We start from the raw sequence: 19,330 nt of genomic DNA, 5'->3' as shown, positions 1-19,330 counted from the left end.
GAGCGGGCGGTACAACCTCCGTGCGCCGAGCGAGGCGCCCTCCGAGCCCGCGATTCCCGAGGACGAGGCGCTCGTGCCCGTGCCAAAGCCCCGGTCACGCCGTGTCGTCAAGCCCGCCGCGCCGCCGAAGCGCTCCACGCGCGCTTCCGCCGCGCATTCCCGGTGCCTTCGAGCCCGAGCCGAAGAAGACCACCAAGGCAAAGTCCGCGAAGAAGGCGACGGTGACCAAGACGACAAAGGCGAAGACGAGCAAGGCCGCCGCCGCGAAGGACGCGGACGAGAAGGAAAGCAAGGAGGACAAGGAGATGGCGTCCGCCCGCCGGTCCGCTGCCAAGGCTGCCTTAGATGATCCCGAGGACAAGGGCGCGACGCGGGGCAAGGCGAGGCCGAAGCGGACGACGCGCGCGCAGAGCGTCGCTTCCTCCGTCGCTGACGAGGACGAGGAGGCTACCCCGCGCCGGACCCGCCGCACGGCCGCCAGCGAGCGCGGAAGCCCCACGCCTAGCGTCGCTAGCTCGACTGCTAGCCCGACCAGGCGCCGGACAAGGGCGGCGGCCCCCACCACCCGAGTTACCCGGTCGCGCAAGTAGACTAGCTCGCTACACCCCGCACTCTAGCGCCCCTCTCTGACTTTCCGGGAATGGCGGCACTGGGAGCCGGGAGGAAGCGGGGTTTGTACGAACAATGATGACGGAAAGATGGTTGGGAGATGTAATTTTTGCATAAATAATCGTAGCGTCCTCTAAAGAGTTACAGCACATCTCGAATGCATGTTAGAGGGTATGGGAAGCTTAAACACGAGGAGCTACGGTCGGTGTAGCAGGCTAGATTAAATCTGCATGTCAGTTACGGGTCGGGTCAATGAAACTCACGTATTGAGAGAGCCAGCGGAAGCCCTCGCCGTAGCCCTGGCGCATGACGACGGAGCACATGAAGACCTCGATGGGGCGGATGTCCCGGAGAGGGACCTTGCCCTTACCCGTGGTCTGGTAGAGGCCGAGCTGGTGGCGGAGCTCCTCCTCCGAGACGGCGCCGGGGGCGTCGATCTTGTTGCCGAGGATAAGGAAGGGAACGTTGGCGAGCTGCTCGATCGAGACTGGGGAAGCGTCAGCGTCATGACCAGATCGCGCACGTCATGTGGCCGTGTGTACAGCCGTTTCGGTTCGGAAGGACGGAATGTCCAGGGCTGGGCGTGCACAGACGCCAGATAAGAGACAAACGGCGGATTTTGGGTCACAAGCCCGTCTCTCTCCTGGGCTGCTGCGGTCAAACTCACGAAGCGAGTCGAGCTCGGCCTTGCTCTCAGGGAAGCGCTCAACGTCGGCGGCGTCGACGAGGAAGACAATGCCGTCAACCTCGGGGAAGTACTCGCGCCACAGGCGACGGGCCTGCATGTGTCCACCGAGGTCGTAGGTGGTGAAGCGAACGTTGCCGATAGCGAGCTCCTCCGAGGTGGGGTGAAGGGTCGGCTGGAGGGTGGCGAGACGGTCATTCTTGAGCATGTGAAGGAGGGTCTGGCTGCGTCAGCTTGCATGTGTGCGATCACTTGAGGCGCAGCATAGATCTTGGGGATGTATCTCGGGTATCTGCGCGGCGCAGCGGACCGGGAGAAGCAAGACGCAAGTTGTCACGAGCGAGCTGATCGATGCGTGTGACGTGTTCCGGGCGCCGAGTGGCGAAGGCTGCTGCATGCAAGAGACAATGACACTCACAGTCTTTCCGGCGTTGTCGAGGCCGAGGAACAGGAGCTTGGCGTCTGGTCGCGGTCAGTGTCTGCAAGCGTGGTGCGATGGATCCGATCTGCGACATCAGATACGATACGCACTCTTGTTCATGAGGCCTGCGGAGGTCAGCTAGAGCAGGGAGATCAAAGAGCTACTCACCGAGCTGGGCCAGGACATCCCAGAACCAGTTCTGTTGTTAGCAGCGCTCAGCATCAGGTCGGTGGAGGCAGGACAATGTGCGGCAGCGTTGTGCGCGTCGGGCGGGAAGTCGGGGCTGATTTCGCGCGCTGCGGGTGCTTTCCAACGCTGCCGCGTCCATCACCGGCAAGCAAGGCGGCGAACGCACAAGGATGAACATGATTGCTGCTTGGCGGAGTCGTGGAAAAGGGCGTGAAGGGGTTGGAACTGAAGGTCGTGATGGAAAAAGCGGAAGGATGGAGGAGGGAAGAGAAAGAAATGTCGAGCGAGCGAGCGAGTGCCAGTGCCAGCGGAACCAGGGAAGGACATGATGCGCGCGCAGTGGGTTGTACGCTGCAACTGCGCCGCGCCCAGGAGCCCGCCCGCCCCGGCCACCCCCTACCGCACGCACTGCGTCCGGCCTAGCCAGCGAGCGAGCGCACCAGGTACGGCGCGGGCAGCTATCGTGGCAAGGGATCGTCGAGGGACTCACCGTGGGAGACTTTTGGGTCGACTCTCTCCACGTGGAGCCTTTGCTTCCGAGTGGTCACTGCCGAACGTATCTGTGGCGATTGGTGGCCCATCGCCGGGGCGTGCCGAGCTTGTGGAGTCCCCGCGGCAATCCCTATGGAGAAGTTGACTCGGACGCTGTCTGACATCGAGTCTTCCCTCTCTGTCCTTCCTCCTTCCTCGTCATCTGCATCGCTCAGGTGCCATCTGCATCGCTCAGGTGCAGCACTTAGATCACCCTAGACTTACACTATACACCAACGCTAATCATGTCTCTCCCCGAGGGCTCCACACCCGTCTGCGTCTTGTAAGCTAAGGTGTCGGATCGTAGCTGACGACAGCTGCGCCTCGTCCCCCGGTGACAGCGCCGTGTACTCGACCGCCGCCGCCAGCGTCGGTACCGCCCTCGCAAAGAACGGCTACCCGCTAGTCTATGGTGGTGGCCGCCGTGGTCTGATGGGTAGGTTCTTACATCTAGCTTACCTGGGGACTGTGAGCTGACATGCAGGCGTCGTCTCGTCCTCTGCCCTCGAGGCCGGCGGCCGCGTCCACGGCATCCTTCCCCGCGCGCTCATGGCCAGGGCAAGCGAGCACACCCCGACCCCCTCTCGCGATCCGTCTTCTCAGCCTCAGCCCGCCGTCTCCGCCGAGGGTGTCGGCAAGGACCTCCTGGCGGACACGCACGGCGGTCTGCTCTCCATGGAGGTAGTCGGGAGCATGCACGAGCGCAAGGCGAAGATGGCCTCTCTGTCGACGGGCGGCTTCGTCGTCCTGCCCGGAGGCTATGGGACATTCGAGGAGCTGCTCGAGATGGTGACCTGGAACCAGATCGGGATGCACTCTTTGCCCGTCGTCGTGCTCAACGTCAAGAACTTCTACACGCCCCTCCGCGCGCTGCTCGAGGGCGGCGCCGAGTCCGGATTCATCAAGAAGGAGAACCTCAGCCTGCTCAGGATCGTCGACCTTCCCGGGGGAGCGGAGGCGAATGCGGACGAGGCCAAGGCCGAGGAGTGGGGAGAGGCGGCCATCCGGGCGCTCAAGGAGTGGCACATCCCGGTGAGTCGAACGGGCCAGGAAGTTAACGGGCATGCAGCAGAGTAGCTGACAGCAGACCGGCGCCGGCTACGGCTTCAAGTGGGACGACGTGAAGGCCTCTGACCTTGGCCTGAAGCCCAATGGGGCTAACGGCGCGAACGGCAACGGAACTCAGGCGAGCATCTAATCCCTCATTCTTAATATGCATAATTGACACCCGGTACAGTCCACCGTCGCGAGCACACCGAGCAACACCGACGTGTCCCTCTTCACAACAGGACGATACACCTACGTCCCCGCCCGGCCGCTGACGGAGAATGCGGTGCCGCTGTGGAGCTACCATGTGCGCAGGCTACGCACGGCGCACGCCCACTTTGCGGCGCGGGACAGGAGTTGGGGCACGTACCCCGGCGACGCGGCTGTGTGGGCTGCCGTGAAGGCGGCTCTGGAGCCATTGCAGCCGAGCAACGGGGCGGACTGGCGCGTGCGTATCGTCATGTCCCGTCCCACCTCTGGGGACGTCGCCACCGTCCGTGTCGAGACGCCCCAGGCTGCCCTGCCCCCCTTCACACTGCGCATCAATGATGACCTGTTCAAGCGCAAGTTCTGGGTCGACACTTTGCCCACCCCGGCGCCGGAGAGAGATCAGGTGGATCTGAGGCGGTACAAGACGACAAGGAGGGAGGTGTATGAGGCCGCTCAGGCGCGCTTTGCCGATAAGGAGGCACATGCTGAGGTTCTCCTTTGGAATGAGAGCGGGGAGGCGCTCGAGGGGACGACGAGCAATTTTGCTATCCTCTCGCCGAATGGGTGGGTGACGCCCAAGAGCCGCGACATTCTGCCAGGCACGGCGCGCGCTGCTTTGTTGGATGCTGGGGAGATTACGGAGGTGGACCGGATCTCGGTGGACGAGGTGAAGCAAGCAGAGAGGGTGGTCTGTTTCAATGGCCTTCGGGGCGTGTGGCAGGCGGAGGTGGTGTAGATGTACAATATGCATTGCGTCGTGACTTTCATGCTACCGTGCTACTGTGTGATACACCTTGCTTCGTGCCGGCGCTTCCTGCGCCAAGGCCCCGCTACGTTCTGGCCCTTCGTGTACCGGATCATCTCTCGCCGCGCACCGGGCTCGTCGGGCTCGATGTCCATTCTCCCCGCTCATCCCCAAGCGTCATCTCTAACCCTAACGTTCGCTTCTGCGGGCTGCTGGTGGGCGAGACAACACTGCTGCCCGTCGCGCTGTGCGTCTGCGCACTTTGGTACCCCGGGCTGTGGTAATGGGGGTCCGTATGACTCCTCCTGTGGTGGTTTCCGAGGAGCGGGCGGCGCTCGCCGTCCTCTGGGTGTCGGGAGCGCGAACGGCCGAAGCTCGCGTACGTCCTTGAGCGGCGCGGCGGCCGGACATGCGGCTCCTTCGGCTTGTTCTTGCCATAGATGAGCGACTGGATCATGATCGTCAGGTCGAAGACGAGCGTGCCGCCCGAGCCGAGGAGGTACGGCAGCGCACGGAAGAGATAGTGGATCTGCTCATCGGGCTTGACGGGCGCGACAAGGATGGACAGGACGTAGAAGACGTTACCGCAGAACGCCATCAGGAATAGCAGCATTGACAGTCCTTCAACACTCCTTCGTTGGAACTGGGGTTAGCTAAGGCGCGGCCACGCTAGCTTACGTTCTTCCAGATCTGCGGCAGCCGGCTCGTCAGATACATCGTCGTGCAAGTCCAGGCGCTTACGCGACCGATTAACTCGCGGATGTTGATGGGCTCGGGTTTGTGAGGGCCACCGGGCTTGTCGTCATCGTCATCATCGTCGTGGCCGCCGCCCGGGTGCGAGCTGTTCGCGAACGTGACGACAGTCGTCGGTGCGTCGTAAAGGCTGGGCAGCGGTGCCGGATACTTCGGCTGCCACCACGGGTGGCTCGTCATCTCCGCCTCGCTCGCGATCGGCACAACGTGACCGCCGGCAGTCGATCCCGCTTCTCCTCCCGTCGACGTCGCACGCATGAATATGAACCCGAGTCCCATGAAGGCGACGCCGGCGGCTCGTCGTCCAGTGCCATGGGCGCGGACCGATTGACTGCGCGAGTGGTGCCGCTTTGGTCGTCGAAGCTCCGGAAGCTGGGACTCGAGCGTGTCGGGAGTCTGGGAGCCGGACGCGATATCCGATATTCTTGTGAGCGATCGCCCTCGATCGTCGTTGGAAAGCCAGCTCGAGCTCCGCGGCGGCCGAGGTGGTAAGACGAGGCTCTGCGTCATACGATGGTGGTGGGTTCTTGTCTCATCATCCTCGTCTTCCGAGTACTGCGACGAGCTGACGCTTCCGCGGATGTGCTCCGTGCTACTCGACGCATCTGGCGGGGGCGTGTGGTGGTGTCGTGGCCGTCCTCGACCGGAGCCACCCCGCCGACTGATCCGTTCGGCGGCGCGCGCCACGTCCAGTGCCGCAGCGTACATCGCCTCCGCACTGTCAACGGGCGGGGCGCATGGCGCAGTGCGCGCGTGGCCCTTGCCTGATCCACCTCGTCGCGGAAGGATCGGCGAGTGGTGTTCCGAGTACGACGATGTTCTTCGCGGAAGGATCAGCGACGTTCGCGGGCTTGCAGTCATCGACTCGGGTTGCGGCGGAGGCTTCGTCCTCGGCGCATAATAGAAGTACTGCCCCACAAGGGTCACGTCGACGAACACAAAGTAGGTTGCGAGGTACGTCTGAGGAAGGCGTTAGTGTCTGACGTAGCGTCACGATAAGTGTTTGTTTGCAGATAGCCTTATCGCGGCGCGCACTAAAGACGGATCTGTCTGCACTGCCGAACCACCGGCTCCGCTAGTTTGCCACTGCGCGTTGTCCAACTTACCTGGAATGGCAGCTGGTCCGTCAGAACGCATCCGATAAGGTTGGTGACGTCTCCTGCGGAGTTGTTAGCAGCATGCAGAGATGTTGTAACGCACCAGCGAGCCAGTTGATCAAGAAAGGGAGCGAGAGACCGTCGCAGCTCTGCAGTTGCCAGTTCTTTACGACCTGCCTGAGGTTGGTGTCAGCTCGTTGCTCAGTGTCGGTCATCGTCCGAGCTCTTCTGGGGTTCTGGGGAAGGCGACGGCCTCGTCCGATAAGGTCCCAAGTGTGATCGAAGCGCCAGGGGAAGGGAGGACTTACGGGAACTGTGCGAGGAGCCAGCAGGCTATGCTCGCATAGCCAAAGAGGCTCGCGAGCGTAGCTCTGTCGATCATGTAAGTTGGGTAATGTTGATGGTGGAGAGGAGTGCGATATCAAGATGGGGCAAGGACGGTGGTCAAATGCTCGGCAAACACGAGACTAAGGAATGGCCACTGGCTGGGCTGGGCTGCTCTGGCTTTGGCTGGAGTGATCGGCGGTCACTTGAGCACAGGCTCAGACTCACGGCTATCGTTACGGTCACTGCGAGCGGGATCAATCTGGTTAAGGAACCAATTAGGAATGCTGGATTAATGCCTGATTACCGTTCCGGTATAGTCACCGGCGTCGGCGCCGAGGGTGCGCCACCAGGCTCGGTGGTGTCGTGCTCGCGTGGCCCATACGTCGTATAAACTTAGTGCTCACGCAAGATCCGGATATGCCCACTTGCTCTCATTCGTCGTATCGGCCCGCCGTCCGCAATCACGGCCCCAGCCTCCTCATTGTTCAGCTGCTTCTCGAGTGCCTATTCTTGTCTTTAAATACGACTGCCCCAAACTTCTCTTCGTTCTCGACTGTATCACCAATCTTGGACTGCTCGTCTCAGCTCGGTCGATCCGGCTCCGACGCCCCCACTCGACCTCCACTTCTCGGCATCAGTAATCTCGGACTCCGCCACTCTACGTCTAATCTGATCTGATCCAACGACAGCAATGAGCGAGCGCTCACCTCTCCTGGCCGCAGGCAAGGGCGCCAACGGCGTTAACGGTCATGCGCACCGAGAGCCGCCGCGCGAGTACGACAGCATTATCCCTCCGATCCCGCACCACTGCCGGGCGTCCGAGGAGAGCCAACGGCGGCATCACAACCTCGCCGGTCTCTCAGCATGGCGGTTCCGGCTGACATGCCTGGCGCTGTGGAGTGCGACGTTCCTCTCTGCGTTCGACAGCACGGTCATTGCTACGCTACTGGCGGACATCGGCTCCTCGTTCGGGGCGTTCCACCTTGCCTCGTGGCTCGGCACGGCTTACCTCCTCAGTCTTTGCTGCTTCACACCAATCTACGGCAGGCTCTCGGACACGCTCGGCCGCAAGAACACACAGCTTATTGCTGTGGGCGTGTTCACGCTGGGAACGGCGCTGTGCGCAGTCGCAAAGGACATGTACCAGCTTATTGGCTTCCGCGTCCTCGCCGGTCTCGGCGGAGGAGGCCTTACGTCCGTCGGCAGCATCCTCCTGTCCGATCTCGTCGATTTACGGCATAGAGGACTCTATCAAGGCTACGCAAATTTGCTATATGTAAGCATCGAGAGCGTTGGGGATGCGTAGGAGAGGCTCGAGGATGGTCGAGTTTGGAGAAGTTTCGACGTCAGAGGTCCGTTGGTGGAGCTGACATACAGGGACTCGGCGCGGCACTGGGCGGCCCGGTAGGCGGCTGGATGGCGGACCGCTGGGGCTGGCGCTTCGCGTTCAGCGCGCAGGTACCCCTGCTGCTCGGCTCGCTCGTGCTCATCACGCTGTTCGTACCCGGAAACGTGGGACAGAGGGAGGAGGGTCCATGGCTGGCACTCTTGGCTCAGATCGACTACCTGGGCACTGCGCTCCTGGGTGTGAGCGTCGGCGCTCTTCTGCTCGGCGTCTCGCTCAAGACGGCGGCCACGAAGACGGACGGCAGCGAGTTTGGATGGACTGACCCGCTCATTCTGGGACTGCTGCTTGCGTTCGCCGTGTCGCTCGTCCTCTTCCTCTTTGTCGAGGGCAAGTATGCGGCCCAGCCGGTCCTGCCGCTCGGCATGATGGCGCGCCGCACGCCCTTCTTCGTTGGCCTCGCGAATCTCCTAATGGCCATGGCCGTCTTCAGTATGCTCTACAACGTGCCGCTGTGGTTCGTCGCCGTCAAGCTGCAGAGCTCGTCCAGCGCTGGCGTCCACCTGCTCCCGTACAGCGTGCTCATTGGGTTTGGCTCGCTCATGGTCGGATGGTACATGCGCCACGCAGGACGATACTGGGGCATCATGGTCTTCAGTGGATCGATCGTCTTTTCGAGCTGCCTCATGCTCCTCTCGTGGTGGGTTGGCAGCCCGGACTGGATTCTCTGGGTCGCCCAGTCGCCCGCCGGATTCGGATACGCCGGCGTTCTGACCAGCACGCTCGTCGCGCTCATGACCGACGTGCAGCGCGAGGGCAAGGGAGAAATGTAAGTTGGCGTACTTGTGCTCATTTACCAGGGGAAGAGCTGACCTCCAGTGCCGTCGCCACCACCATGACGTACATGTTCCGCACGATCGGCCAGGTTCTCGGCGTGTCCTTCAGCAGTGCGCTGCTTCAGGCCTCGCTGGACGGATACCTTGGTTCCTCGTCGCTGCCTGCCGATATCGCGGAGCTCGTACGCAAGAACACGGGCGCAATCCGCCACCTGCCCGCCGCTCAGCGCGATATCGCCATCAACGGGTATTCGTACTCGCTGCACCGTGTCTTCAACTTCAACGCCATCCTCGCTGGTCTCACTGTGCTCGCGCTGGCTGCGGTTGACAATGTCGACATGCCTGAGCGCCACGACGGCAGCGACGAGGACAGCGAGTGAGTATGCTCTGGTCGCAGAGTAGCGCTGGAGGGGAGAAAGGAGGAGCGGAAAATGACGAGTGAGTAGAGGAGAGACACGAGGACGCCTAGCATTCACTTTCAACCTTGCATTTCCAGCATCTCAGCACGCTTTTTGTCACATTACGCTTTTGTCTAATCCTATTCGCATGCACTTGGCAACTATTTTGCTTAAAACTGTCTGTCTGCGTCTACTTTCGACTTGTACGCTTCTTACGTCTCTACACGATCTACACTTTGTGCTCGCGCTTAGGGCGCGGGGACGACACGCCTGCTCTTCTCGGTGCGCGTGCGGATTTCCCAGGTGAGGGCGTACGTCTTGGCCGCGTCCTCGTACGAAGAGAGAATGTGCGGGTTGCCCTCTCCCTCGACGGCGTCGATAAAGTTGGAGATCTCGGAGAAGAACGGGTCGTCGTCCGTGAATGCGTGGCGCTCCTCGTGGTCGTCTCCGGGCCTGCGGATCACGAGCGTCGGCGCATTGTAAGGGTCGACGAGGTGCATGTGGTACCCGTCTGCCCAGACCTCGAGCTCGCAGTCGTACGCCGTGCCGTGGATCGCGACTGTGTGCATGAACGAGCCGACTGCGCCGTTGTCATACTTCCACACAGCGGCCGAGATGCGCGGGATACGCTGGTCCTCGGGCACGATCGACTCGTCGACGGGAATACGCGAGAGCACGCCGGGCTTCTCGTACCACTCGACCGAGTGCGCCTTTACGCTGTCCAGGTCCACGTCGCCGCCAAAGTAGCGCGACAGGTCACAGAAGTGCGTGCCCTGCTCGATGACGGGGCCCTGGTCGAAGGCCTTGTTCCACCACGCCGGCTTGGCGATGGAGGGGTACGCGGCAGACTGGGGTCAGTGGGGCTCGGCGCTGCCACACTCACGTAGCGCGCGTTCGTGGCCATGACGGTCAGCCTGTTGTCGTGGATGATCTGCTTCATCTTCTGCACCGCGCGGAGGTAGCGGAGCATGTATCCGACCGAGATGATGTTGCCGTTCTTCTTGAGCGCCTGGACGACATCGTTGACCTCCGAGAGGGGTGCAGTGGAAACGGGCTGGGCGTTAGTTTTGCCCTTCCGATATCCTCCTAGGTAGGGGCACTCACCTTCTCGATAAAGTACGCCACGTTGGGGAAGTACTTGATCATCTGGAGCTCGAGGTCGTTGTGGCCCGGCTCGGCGCCGCCACGGAACTTGGGCGGGGTGCCGACAAAGAACGCGCGGGGGTCGGGGAGGCCCGCCTCGGTCTTCTTGTTGTAGTAGTCGTCCAGGCTCGAGTACACGACCGCGCCCTCGTATGCCGGCTTCACGAACGACTCGCACTTCTTCCTGAGCACACGCTCGGCGCGGGCGGTGTCGGGGTCAATCACGCCGACGACGCGGAGACGCGGTCCGAGCTTGTGTTCGATACGGAAGGTGTGGTTCCAAGGGCCCTGGTCAGAGCCGAACATGATGTTCTGGGATTAGCGGAGCACGCGAAGCGGCATAGTCGCCTGGTCGGCTCAGTGTAGCGAGCAACAGGCAGTCGATACCGGCCACACCACTATGGGATACTCACACCAGCACCGATCAGCACGACGGGGAACTCGCCTCCGGGCTCGGGACCCTTGAACCTGTCCGTCAGCTGCTGCTACTGCCCCTACTGCTGCGTCGCTCATCGGTCGGAGGTCGGTGGTGCAGCGTATCGCTTGGCGCCTCCGTCATGCTCAGAGCGCCGCACGCCCCCAGGAGAAACAATAGGCACCGAGCTCAGGCCAGGAACACGACCCAGCAGAGTGACCGAGGTGACCGAGCCCACGTTCTCCAATCGACCGAGCCGTGTTTGCATTATTCCGAGCCAAAAGGCACGGAAAAGTTCAAAGATTCCACGATGCACGATCTGCTGCTGTCGCTTGTGGTCGATGGCGCTGGGCACGGTTACGCCATTCGGGGTGCTATCGCTGAATCCGTTGGGCAGGACTCGGGAACGTGATAGTAGTCGATACTGGGGAAGCAGGAGGTGCTAGGGGAGCTCTTCCGGTGCCCCAGATGCTCATGAAGATAGTCTTGGGGAGTGTACTCACTGGTCCATGCGGATCGACTTGTCAACGTTGATGCCGTGGTGGGGGATATCCTCGGGCCCACCGTCGTTGACGCGCTTACTGCTGTCGAGCAGGCGGTACATGCTCGAGTGAATAGAGCGTGTGGCCGCGGGACGGAGCGCCTTGAAGGCCCCATTGCGGGCACGGAGCATGGACGACTGGACAAACATGATTCCAAGATCGACGGGCGAGATAAAGGGGGGCGTTGCTGATCAGATAGAGGAGAGGGAATCGCCGATACACACAAGTCCAAGTGTGTATGCAGTTGCAGCGATGAGCGATAGATAAGAAAGAGGACAAAAGGACAATCGTGCATATGTACGCCGCGCGCCGTACTGGCAGCTGGCAGCTGGCAATGTTGACGTGATTCTCATCACGGCCCTTGCTCCTTCCAGGCCAGCCAGCCTCAGCCGAAGAGCCGCTTGCTCTCACACCAAGGCTGCGGGCATCGCCAGCCGCCGCGCTTGCTTGCGCTGCACCGAGGATCCGAGGAGCCAGTCGCAGGCAAAAGCGATGGCTTGCGGTCCGAGGCTCCTTGCCTTGCCCGCGGGCAGCGATCGGCGTCTACGCTGTCAACAAAGTGCTGGAATGGTTAGGGCTGGCGTACACTGGAGACTAAATCGGGAACCGATATGACGTCGCCCCTCGCCTGGGGTGTTGGGGATGACGCAACACTCCCCGATTAGAAAGCACCCTGTAGCACACCTGCACACTTTGGAATGCGGTCCGTGCCGGACACGTCCGCCCGCAGCACAAGGCTGTCCGACACAACGTCCGACACACGCAGATCCCTGCTTTGTCGGGGGCGGCGAGACACGATTAGAAAGACGTAACTCGCAGATGGCTCCGGTTCTGCGGATGTAAGAGAAGGTAAGACCCCGAGGACCCCGAAATCCCTGCACCCACGCGCCGTCCTCTATATTTTACCGCAGAGTGGGGGCGCAACACTCCGCAGAGCATCGAGTACTGCGTAGTTGTCTACGAAGCTGCAGGCGGGCGGCTCAATGCAAGGAGTTTCGCTTACAGTGCCGACGTCGCCAGCGACAAGTCAGTCGCTCTGGGCGACCGAGACTGCGCCCGTCGGGTTCGGTGACTATCCACGCCCCTTCTGCACCAATCACGCTCGACCTCTTATCAGATCTTTGGCTGCATAGACTCTCTGCATCGTACACTCGCACTCTGCTCTGCTTTTTTGATTCTACTCTACACGATCCCCAAAAGCTGCAAACCTGCACAGCTTCGAACTGGCACAGATTCCTGAAGAAAGCAGAAGAAGCACACAGAGCCTGCTTCGCTTATGCAGGGTATCCTTGTGGTACTGAGGCATCCGAGTTGCTGCAGGGTGGACCCAGGCTCTGCCAGTGCTGAGCTCGGAGGCAACTGAGACCAGCGCAAGCGACAGAACTGGAGCCCAGACCAAATACACTTACCTTTGCGAGACCTGTTCGTTAGTATTGCCGGAAAAGAGATGGTTCGTTAGATCATGGCTGAATGTTTCGGGAAACGAGCGCGCTGAGTTGGAAGCGCGATAATGTCGGGGTTTGTGAGCGTGAGCCGTGCAGTCGAGCGACGGGTGGCGGTGGTGGTAGGGGTAGTTTGGATAGATGATGATGGATGGCTGACGGCCACGCAGCAATGGCAAGCGGAGGCTGGCAAGGGACTGCGCCGCAGCTGTTGGCTTTGGTGAGGGGGAGGCGGATGACAGTGTGGAGAAAGGGAGACATAGGCGGCCTCTCAATGCCATGGAGCGCAAACTGGCCTTGCGCAGATTATCGCTCACGCTGCCTCGTTAGCTCCATCATCAGGATAATCCGAGCTTACCATCAAGTCTCGGCATCTTGGCAGCCGCCCCATCCTCGCCCTCCTCCTCGATCTCGAGGCTGCGCTTCTTGCTCGGGCTCTCGTCGCTGTCGGCCGTGAGGTCCACGACCTCGGGGCCAGCTTCGCTGCCCTCGATCGTCGAGGCATTGGCGGTATCGCCCTCTTCGGCCTCTTCGACCTCTTCGCCCTCAGCGTCGAGCTCGTCCTCCTCTTCTGCATGCTCGGATTCGCCGTTCGCGTCATGGGCTGGCTCAGCTTCTGGATGTCAGTTGCAGAACAGGAAGAATGGAACTCACCATGCTCACTGTCCCGCAGTGCCGCTTCGGCGACGGCATCTAACCCATACTCGTCGCCGTCGCCTTCGTCCTCGTCTTCGTCGTACTCCCCATCTTCGTCTTCGTCGTACTCCCCATCTTCGTCTTCGTACTCGCCCTCGGCGTCTTCTTCACCCTCTTCACTCTCTTCACCCTCGGGGACTTCCTCGCCTTCCCCGTCCTCTTCGTACTCGGCGTCTTCTTCGTACTCGCCCTCTTCGGCATCCCCGCCTTCATGACCTTCAGCCACCTCGCCGTCCTCGTGCTGAGCCTCGGCGTCATCGTCGAGTTCGTCGACTTCGCCGCCATCGGCACCACCATCACCCTCAGTGGCCGGGGCCTCGGCCTTGTCGGTCGACTCCGTGGCGGGTTCCGCGGCGGCAGCCTCAGGTTCAGCATCAGCACCATCGTGCCCAGCACCCTCTTCATTTGAGGGCTCCTCGGCGACGGGTTCTCCAGCATCAGCGGGCAGGGTCTCCTCGGGTTCTTCTTCGCCTTCGGGGTTCTCGCCCTCTTCGGGGTGCTCGTCGGCATCGGCGGGTTGTTCAGTCGACTCGGCGTGCTCGGGCTGTTCTTCCGGCTCGTCTTCGCCGAGCTCGTCGACCTCGCCGTCCTCGCCGCCCTCAGCTTCGGCGGCGGGACCCTCAGGCTCGGCTCCTTCAGCGCCTTCCTTGTGGTCGGCCGCCTCAACGTCGACCTCGGGAGCTGGCTCGTCGCCTTCACCGGTCGCGGTCTCAGCCTCAGCATCGCCTTCACCGCCCTCATGGTCGGCTTCAGGCTCTGCGTGCTCCTCAGCGTCCGCCTCAACGCGGGACTCGCCTTCTTCCGGCTCAGCCTCCTCGATGACGGTGCTGAGGTTGGCGCGCTGCTCCGGCTCCTCAGCCCACTCCTCATACTCCTCCGCGTCCTCTCCGGCCTCCTCGGACGCACGCTCGATTTCGCGCTTGATCGCCTCGAACCGCGTGATGAAGCGGTGCGGCTGCACCTCGACGAAGAGCGCGACGGGGATCGGCAGCCCGCACCCCTCGTGCACGGCGAGGAGGTCGACGAGCGAGATGTTTTGCAGATTCACGTCGTCCTGAATGTCAGCTCCGGCAGACGACCAGTAGCTTACCTCGCCCATCTTCAGGTCCATTAGTCGCTCGACGACGACCATCTCGCCATCGAGCTCCTCGCCCCACTTCTCGAGCTCTAAGCGCAGCTCATAGAACAAGTCTAGGAGCGAGAGGTTGATGAACTCCTCCTCCTTGTCGGCGCAGAGCACGGGCAGGTCGTCCCCGCCCTCGGGGTCGTTCTGGAACAGAGCGTAGATCTTGCCGGACGGTGTCGTCACGTTGATGGGCGCTGGAGGCTCGAGCTCGTCGTATTCTTCCTCGTCTTGGCCCTCCCCATCGCCGTGGGATGACTCGCCCTCTTGCTCCTGCGCACCTTCGGGGGCATCGTCATCCGCGTCATCGTGAGCTGGTGGTTCATCATTGCTGTGTTCCGTGCCATCGACAGGTGCGCTGGTGTCCGCTACAGCCGCAGATTCGGGCGCAGTCGTGACAGGGGCGGGCGTCTCGGCTGTGATCTCGACATCATCGTCTTCTTGCTCCTCTCCGGTCGCATCGATCTCGACCTCTTCAGTCTCTGGTTCAAGCTCAGCCTCGGCCTCCATCTCTGCGTCGTGTTCTCCTTCCTCCCCTCCGTCCTCTTCATACTCTACTTCCGCGTCCTCATCGTAAACCTCAGCAGCAGGAGCGTCCGCGTCGTCGACGTCGATTTCCTGTCCTTCTTCCGGTTGGTCTATTGAGAAGTCGCCGTCTTCAAAGGTCACGTCGCCGTCGGCTGTCTCCTCGGCGGCTTTGTAATCGGGGTCGACCTCCATACTCGATGCAGTTGAAGGATGCTAACGTGCACCGCGTTGAATGGCTTGCTGCTCGTTGTGTTGATTACGTGTCGAAACGTGCGTGCTGGGATGCGATTGGGATATCGAATGCAGATGTCGCGGCTCGGCTTCAAGCTGATTTTGGTATTGGCAGCGTATCAGATGCTAGCTTGATTCGTGAATGGAGTAACAATGTTGATGAGATGCGAAGTTGAGGTGTGGTTGGCTTCGGATTTCCCTTGAACGGACGGAAGTATCTCGCCGCGAAGTTGACATTTGCCACCCACTTACGGCGTCGCGACTGTCTATGTGAGGGCACCAAGTGTCTCAGGCACAGTGGCGAACGCGGTTGCTGATGACAGTCATGCGAACGTTCCAGCCTCACTGCTCGAATGCAACAGCGTCAACATGATACTCAAAGCTGCATATACTGCGGATCAACCTGCCAGCGTGACAACACAGCCAGTCACACGAGGACTCGGGATATATAACGGACACAGTAAAAAGGTAGTGATAGAGTACGACCCCTAAATGGAAAAGAGAGAAATGAAGGGAACAAATGACCCATGCCGCAAGCCGGAGAGGACGTTGGCAGCAATGTGTTCATCCAACGGTCTCGGCGGAGAGGGCTGGGTGGGAATGATTGTTCTGTGCGATGATGAAGGGTGGATTGATGCTTTCAGTGTCGATGCGGCAGAGCTGAATCGGCGGCTTAGTCGAAGCCAGAGGCGTACGAGGAGCCGAGGGGAGTGATGTAGCCGTTCGAGCTCATCAGGGCGTTGTTGGGGTTGACGTTCTGCATGTTCTGCATGACACCGAAGGGAGCGTAGCGCTGGATCCAGTCTTGCTGGTCCATCCACTTGCTCATCTCCGAGTGCATGTACCAGATGGCACCGTCGTCGCACTGGGCACCGTTGTTGAAGTTCTGGCACGCGTACTCGGTGACCCAGAGGGGCTTGTTGACCTGGTTGTGGAAGTTGATCAGGTACTGCTTGAAGTGCTCGACGTCGACATCGTAGTAGTGGACAGGGGCGAAGTCAGCAGTGCACTCCCAGTCGGCGTGACCCTGCTCAACACAGGCCTGGTGGAAGCGCTTGACCCACTCAACTCCGTCAGGAGCAGAGGTGGGGGCGGCACCACCGAGCTTGATGCCCTTGTTGTTACGGAGAGGAAGGAACTTCTCAATCCAGATCCAGACAGAGTCCTCGGGCGAGATGGCCGACTGGTCGTGCTGGTTGGGCTCGTTGAAGAAGAGAGCGTTGGCGACGAGGGCGCCATCGAAGTTCTTGTTGCAGTTCTCGTCCCACGATCCATCGTCGATCTTGTCCTTGCCCCAGAGCATTGGGACGAACTCGAGACCAGCCTCGTCGGCGGACCTGACGCGGTACGACGACCAGGTGTAGTACCACGACGACTTGGAACCAATGTAGTTGGTGATGTACTGCTGGTCATTAGGTCCCCAGTAGTCACCGTTGGGCCAAGCAATACCGAGCTTGGAGCCAGTGTTCTTCCAGCCGGCAGTGGCGCAACCAGTCGAGGTGGAACCGATCTGGGGAGGAGCGGCGGAGGCCTGCGGGGGAGCCTCAGCAGAGGCCGACTGCTGCGGCTCCTGCTGCTGCTGGCCCTGGTCCTGCTGCTGCTGCTGGTCCTGGCCCTGCTGCTGGTCCTGACCCTGCTGCTGCTGGCTCTGGTCCTGCTGCTGCTGGTCCTGACCCTGCTGCTGCTGGTCGGCGGACTGGGTAGAGGTGGGCTGCGAGAGCGAAGGGGCAGCAGGCGAGGGGCGGACCTTGCACTTGCGTCCGTCGGGAAGGGTGGAGATCTGAGGAGCATCACGCTTCACCTTGGAGCTGCGAGGAAGGTGAGCGTTGTAGTTGCGCTCGACCTGCTTGACATGGCGAGCATGGGCGGCGCGACGCTGAACACCACCCTGGTGCTTGGCGGCAACCTGTGTATGGTCAGGGATTGTGTTCTGTTTTCGGTATTGGTGAAACGAGGGTGGATCCTAATTAACGCCCTGGGACGGCACAGACCAAAGAGGGAAGATACATGTGCCGCCTTCCTTGGCGAAAAACGTCCATGCACACGCATGTCGCGCCCCAATGATTGGATCTGCGCAGCACACAGCATGGGTTGTCTGTTGACTGAAGCAATCGAACGGGGGCTCAGTGACGTTTCGACGCAAGAGTCCGTCGACCGACCAGGGAAGGGTCCGAGGAGGGCCGGTAGCCTCGATCGGGCGGGCGGCTGGCACAGGGGGCGATTACCGAGGATGGTTGCTGAACACTTACCGGAGTGGCCTCGAGAGCGAGACCCGCGAGGGCGAGGTAGGGGAGGACGGTAGCGAGGTTGGCGAACATGACGGGGATGAGTTACGTTGCGGTTGACCTGGCTAGGCGATAGAGGTATTAGTGATGGGTGTGTTGGGATGTCGATGGGGGTGACTGGCGTTCAAGATAAAAGCGACGTTAATGAGAGAGTGTGGGTAGTTGAGCGATCGTGAGGGGTAAGGGATGGCGACAAGGCAGAGATCAACTCTGTTGCGAGTCTGGCGGGGTCGGGAGATTAAGAGGAGAGAAGGTGGTCGAGAGAAATTAGAGATGGTGAGGAAGCAAGAAGAGGAGAGAGGAACGAGAGGGAGGATCCGTGGACGAGGGAGTGTGGCCCGGGGGGAAGGGACCAGGGGGGTGAAGCACTGGCAGTGGTGTATGGAGTGTCGTGTTGGGCTGATGGATCGAAGCGCCTGGGTCCTGAGGACGCATACGAGGGGGTGTGTCCGTCGTTTGGCAGACTGGGACGTCGGATGAGCCAGTCGACCACAGCCAAGCCGTTCTTCACTGGGCAATCCAAGGGAACGGCCCATTCGGAACCCTGTGTCCCTTGCACTCCGGTCCCCCGGCAGCGGCGACACGCCAGAGGCAGCGAGGCAGCGGCCCAGCCGGCCCAGGGGGGGCCCAAGCGTCACCACCGCGATGCAATCGCACCCTCTCACCTCATGGTCCTGGTGGTCCTGGCTTGTCCTGGGCCATCCGGGGGCATCGCGTTAGCTTGGCTCGACAGGGAATGGGTCATTTCGTCTGGAGCTCTTGAGCCGTAGCGTCGCGCGCCAGGCGTGGGCGTAATCCACGACCGCCCATGTTCCAATAGGCACCTCGGAACAACACTATTTCTCCATTAACCTTCCTGTTTGATGACTCTTTGTAACGTCAGACCCTGAGTGTGCAAGGGTCAACGGCACGGCGGCTTGTTCAAACTCCTGCATGCCATGCCTGGTTTGCGCCAGCCTACGCGTCCGATGCATTTGGGAACAACAGAGGCCAACACCGGGGTCTTCCGTGCATAGGTGCGGCCAACCAGATGCGGGCGGCGGGCGTAGATGCGGCGCACAAGACGCCCGGTGCACAGGCTCCTCCGGACTGCTGGCTTGTAGAAAAAGACGCGCACACACAAGAGGTAAGGCCCAAAAGCCGGGAGAGCGGGAAGGGCGCGAGGGGTCAGACGCGTCTATTGTGGCCTGCGACCCTGAGCGTGATCATCCCATGTCCCATGCACGCTGCCGCTTGCGGCAAGCGGCAGCCCCGAGCAGCCCCCCTCTTGTTCATTTCGCTCGCTTGATCACACTAGCACCGTAGGCACCGTACCGTAGGACCCCAGTCCGGCCAGTCTGGGCGACAGAGCACTGCAGCAAAGGCATGAATAATCACATCAAGGCTCTGGCTCAGGCCCGGTGCCGCCGAGCCGCCGTTGACCCATGTTACAGGTTGGGTTTGTTCCGGGACATGGCGACGAGCGCGCCGAGCTTGTCCGTTGCGACTCTGGCTGGCGGTTTTACGCTCAACGTTTAGGCTCGGCAGCCGGACATGCAGTCATGCAAGCTCGCATGCACTCTTCGTTTCATGTAGAGAAGGCCTTGCGACGCTTTCGTGCCAGTATACCAGCAGACTGGCACGGAATGCTGCCAATGTCCTTATCCAGTCCATACTTTAGGGACACGCCATTGCGCACGGCCATCGAGCATCGAGCGGACTCTGGCGGACGGCGCTACTGACGCCCCCCCCC

The 19,330-nt window shown here is 61.2% G+C and overlaps 8 protein-coding genes across 8 annotated transcripts; 2 read left to right on the top strand and 6 right to left on the bottom strand.

The window, feature by feature from the left end:
• Window positions 1-791: 791 nt before the first annotated feature.
• Window positions 792-2,082, bottom strand: A1Q1_03543 (SAR small monomeric GTPase; the record flags this gene model as incomplete). The annotated part of the gene is made up of 7 exons (XM_014323341.1): window positions 792-824; window positions 873-1,096; window positions 1,277-1,514; window positions 1,713-1,756; window positions 1,826-1,840; window positions 1,884-1,914; window positions 2,071-2,082. The coding sequence occupies 7 exons, from the start codon at window positions 2,080-2,082 to the stop codon at window positions 792-794; spliced, it is 597 nt and encodes a 198-aa protein (XP_014178816.1).
• Window positions 2,083-2,680: 598 nt separating this feature from the next.
• On the top strand, window positions 2,681-4,428 carry A1Q1_03542 (uncharacterized protein; the record flags this gene model as incomplete). Its single annotated transcript, XM_014323340.1, has 4 exons — window positions 2,681-2,718; window positions 2,777-2,871; window positions 2,920-3,467; window positions 3,673-4,428. 4 exons carry the CDS (start codon window positions 2,681-2,683, stop codon window positions 4,426-4,428), a joined length of 1,437 nt encoding a protein of 478 aa, XP_014178815.1.
• A 173-nt stretch (window positions 4,429-4,601) lies between these two features.
• On the bottom strand, window positions 4,602-6,669 carry A1Q1_03541 (vacuolar membrane protein; the record flags this gene model as incomplete). The annotated part of the gene is made up of 6 exons (XM_014323339.1): window positions 4,602-4,885; window positions 4,951-5,080; window positions 5,179-6,150; window positions 6,297-6,349; window positions 6,391-6,464; window positions 6,596-6,669. 6 exons carry the CDS (start codon window positions 6,667-6,669, stop codon window positions 4,602-4,604), a joined length of 1,587 nt encoding a protein of 528 aa, XP_014178814.1.
• A 636-nt stretch (window positions 6,670-7,305) lies between these two features.
• A1Q1_03540 (multidrug resistance protein fnx1) lies at window positions 7,306-9,175 on the top strand (the record flags this gene model as incomplete). Its single annotated transcript, XM_014323338.1, has 3 exons — window positions 7,306-7,890; window positions 7,992-8,788; window positions 8,839-9,175. The coding sequence occupies 3 exons, from the start codon at window positions 7,306-7,308 to the stop codon at window positions 9,173-9,175; spliced, it is 1,719 nt and encodes a 572-aa protein (XP_014178813.1).
• Window positions 9,176-9,441: 266 nt separating this feature from the next.
• On the bottom strand, window positions 9,442-10,642 carry A1Q1_03539 (uncharacterized protein; the record flags this gene model as incomplete). The annotated part of the gene is made up of 3 exons (XM_014323337.1): window positions 9,442-10,041; window positions 10,101-10,247; window positions 10,298-10,642. 3 exons carry the CDS (start codon window positions 10,640-10,642, stop codon window positions 9,442-9,444), a joined length of 1,092 nt encoding a protein of 363 aa, XP_014178812.1.
• Window positions 10,643-10,845: 203 nt separating this feature from the next.
• A1Q1_03538 (uncharacterized protein) lies at window positions 10,846-11,442 on the bottom strand (the record flags this gene model as incomplete). Its single annotated transcript, XM_014323336.1, has 2 exons — window positions 10,846-11,125; window positions 11,255-11,442. 2 exons carry the CDS (start codon window positions 11,440-11,442, stop codon window positions 10,846-10,848), a joined length of 468 nt encoding a protein of 155 aa, XP_014178811.1.
• A 1,631-nt stretch (window positions 11,443-13,073) lies between these two features.
• A1Q1_03537 (uncharacterized protein) lies at window positions 13,074-15,274 on the bottom strand (the record flags this gene model as incomplete). The annotated part of the gene is made up of 2 exons (XM_014323335.1): window positions 13,074-13,351; window positions 13,390-15,274. The coding sequence occupies 2 exons, from the start codon at window positions 15,272-15,274 to the stop codon at window positions 13,074-13,076; spliced, it is 2,163 nt and encodes a 720-aa protein (XP_014178810.1).
• A 712-nt stretch (window positions 15,275-15,986) lies between these two features.
• A1Q1_03536 (uncharacterized protein) lies at window positions 15,987-17,631 on the bottom strand (the record flags this gene model as incomplete). The annotated part of the gene is made up of 2 exons (XM_014323334.1): window positions 15,987-17,219; window positions 17,563-17,631. The coding sequence occupies 2 exons, from the start codon at window positions 17,629-17,631 to the stop codon at window positions 15,987-15,989; spliced, it is 1,302 nt and encodes a 433-aa protein (XP_014178809.1).
• Window positions 17,632-19,330: the final 1,699 nt, after the last annotated feature.

This window comes from Trichosporon asahii (genome assembly GCF_000293215.1).
Source record: "Trichosporon asahii var. asahii CBS 2479 unplaced genomic scaffold scaffold00056, whole genome shotgun sequence".
In the NCBI taxonomy this organism is placed as follows: domain Eukaryota; kingdom Fungi; phylum Basidiomycota; class Tremellomycetes; order Trichosporonales; family Trichosporonaceae; genus Trichosporon; species Trichosporon asahii.
Note: the sequence above shows the minus strand (reverse complement) of the source record. Positions and strands in the feature narration are given on the sequence as shown.